Source organism: Acanthisitta chloris, unplaced genomic scaffold, assembly GCF_000695815.1.
Source record: "Acanthisitta chloris isolate BGI_N310 unplaced genomic scaffold, ASM69581v1 scaffold3093, whole genome shotgun sequence".
Classification (NCBI taxonomy): Eukaryota; Metazoa; Chordata; class Aves; order Passeriformes; family Acanthisittidae; genus Acanthisitta; species Acanthisitta chloris.
The window spans coordinates 1,590-3,768 of record NW_008666384.1 but is presented as its reverse complement, the minus strand read 5'-3'; the positions used below and the strand labels follow the sequence as shown (position 1 = coordinate 3,768).

Genomic DNA, 2,179 nt, shown 5'->3' with positions numbered 1-2,179 from the left:
GAAGGGGCTCTGAGGTCTCCCTGGAGCTTCTCCAGGCTGAACACCCCCAGCTCTGCCAGCCTGGATCCAGGGCAGAGGAGGTCCAGCTCTCAGAACATTTTCTTGGCCTTTCACTTGGCCTTGTTGAGCTTGAGGAGGTTTCCCTGGGCCCTGAATGTGTGTAAATCCACTCAAGCACCAGAATATTGCCATTTTCTGTCCTTTTTGCAACAACTCACAAGAGGACTTGGAACTTGCAGTGTTTACTGCCCTCACAGTGTGGGAGCAAACCTGCTGCACCCTTGTGTGGAGGGACTGGAAGGCAGAGGGGCTGGATTCCCTTTCCTGTTGGCTTGTCCAGAGGGAAGGAGGACTTTGTCCTGTGCAGTGGGTAAGGCACTTCCTTGTGTTTTGCCCTCCCTTGCTGCCCCTGCTGCACCAGAGGCTGAGGGTGAGCTGCACTTCACCTGGCTGGAACAGCTCCATGCTCACTGCTCCAGGTCCTGGGAGGCCTTTGCTATGGGAAGACTCTGCAGAGCAGATTTGCTGATGGTCCCATAGGCCTGGGAGTAGCTTCCCATTGAGGCCTTTGGGTCACCTGCAGCTCCCACATTTGCAGTGATCTGGAACATCTTCTTACTGGGCTTCAGCAGGGGACGAACGTCCTTGCTGGGACACTGGGAATTTCTGGGATTCTGCATGGGAAAGGAAAGCCAAGAGAAGTGACTAACCTGGAATCAGCTTCCTGGAATAGAAACAGGACACAGGTTTGGCTTTGGTCAGCATCACCCTCTCAGGGAACACACACAAAGCTCAGGGCATGCAGAGGGTGATCTCCTCCCTGTTCTGCTCTTCCTGTCACAGAAAGTTGGCCACAATTCCCTAAGGATTCTTCTAAATGCACTGGTCATGTGCACACCTGCAATGTAGAGCAAGCTCCACAATCCCATGGGATGGAATGAATCACTCTGAAGTTCCTGGCAGCCTGGGCTGGTGGAAGGTCTCCCTGCCCATGGGACGAGATGAGCTTTAAGGTTCCAAAGCATTCCCTGATCCTATGGATCTGTGGTGCCTCTTTTCATGCCCTTCCTCTGCCACAGGGTCCCCCAGTGAGTTGTGCTGGTGCCAGCACTCAGCCAGCTCATGAGGACAAAAAGCAGGAGCAAGAGGTCACCAAAGAACCCAGTGAAGGTAAGGACTTGTACAAGGAACCGTGGCCAGGCACAAGGAAGAGAGAGGAGCAGAGAGGACAGGACTGACACCTCCACTGCTCTGCACCAGCAATCCATTGGAGTCATGGAATCATGGCCATTGGAGTCATGGAATCATGGCATCATGGAATCATTGAGGTTGGAATCATACAATCAGCCAGGTTAGAAGAGACCTCCAAGATCATCGAGTCCAACCCTACCGTGGTCACTAGACCATGGCACTAAGTGCCACATCCAGTCTCACCTAGAAAACCTCCAGGAATGGTGAATCCACCACCTCCCTGGGCAGCACATTCCAATGTCTGATCACTCTCTCTGTAAAACATCTCTTCCTCATATCCTCCCCTGGCAGAGCTTGAGGGGGAGAACTCTAAACCATTCCCCAGCCAAAGATCACCGAGTCCACCCCTACCGTGGTCACTAGACCATGGCACTAAGTGCCACATCCAGTCTCACCTAGAAAACCTCCAGGAATGGTGAATCCACCACCTCCCTGGGCAGCACATTCCAATGTCTGATCACTCTCTCTGTAAAACATCTCTTCCTCATATCCTCCCCTGGCAGAGCTTGAGGGGGAGAACTCTAAACCATTCCCCAGCACTGCCAAGGCCACCACTGACCTGTCCCCAGTGCCACATCCACATGGCTGTTAAACTCCCCAGGGATAGGGACACCTCCCTGCTCTGGGCAGCCCTTTCCAGGAGGAATCTTCCCTAAACCTCCCCTGGCACAGCTTGAGGCTGTTCCTCCTGCCCTGTCCCTGTTTCCTGGGAGCAGAGCCTGACCCCACCTGCCTCCTGTGAGGTAGTTGTAGAGAGTGAGAAGCTCCTCCGTGAGACTCCTCTTCTCCAGGCTGAGCCCCCCCAGCTCCCTCAGCCACTCCTCATATGACTTACTCTCTAGACCCTTCCCCACCTCTGTTGTTCTTCTCTAGACATGCTTTAGCATCAGCATCATGTGCAAAGGGACAATCACTTCCCTGTTCCTCC

General features: G+C 53.7%; 1 protein-coding gene across 1 annotated transcript in view; it reads right to left on the bottom strand.

Annotated features, from left to right (window-relative positions):
• Positions 1 to 467: 467 nt before the first annotated feature.
• The window catches only part of LOC103799731 (mitogen-activated protein kinase 15-like), a gene marked incomplete at its 5' end in the record, with an annotated part of 3,127 nt that continues 1,415 nt past the window's right edge, over positions 468 to 2,179 (bottom strand). Inside the window, one exon of the mRNA XM_009072080.1 lies at positions 468 to 674. Coding sequence (XP_009070328.1) covers positions 468 to 674 — 207 coding nt within the window. The remainder of the gene's footprint in view (positions 675 to 2,179) is intronic.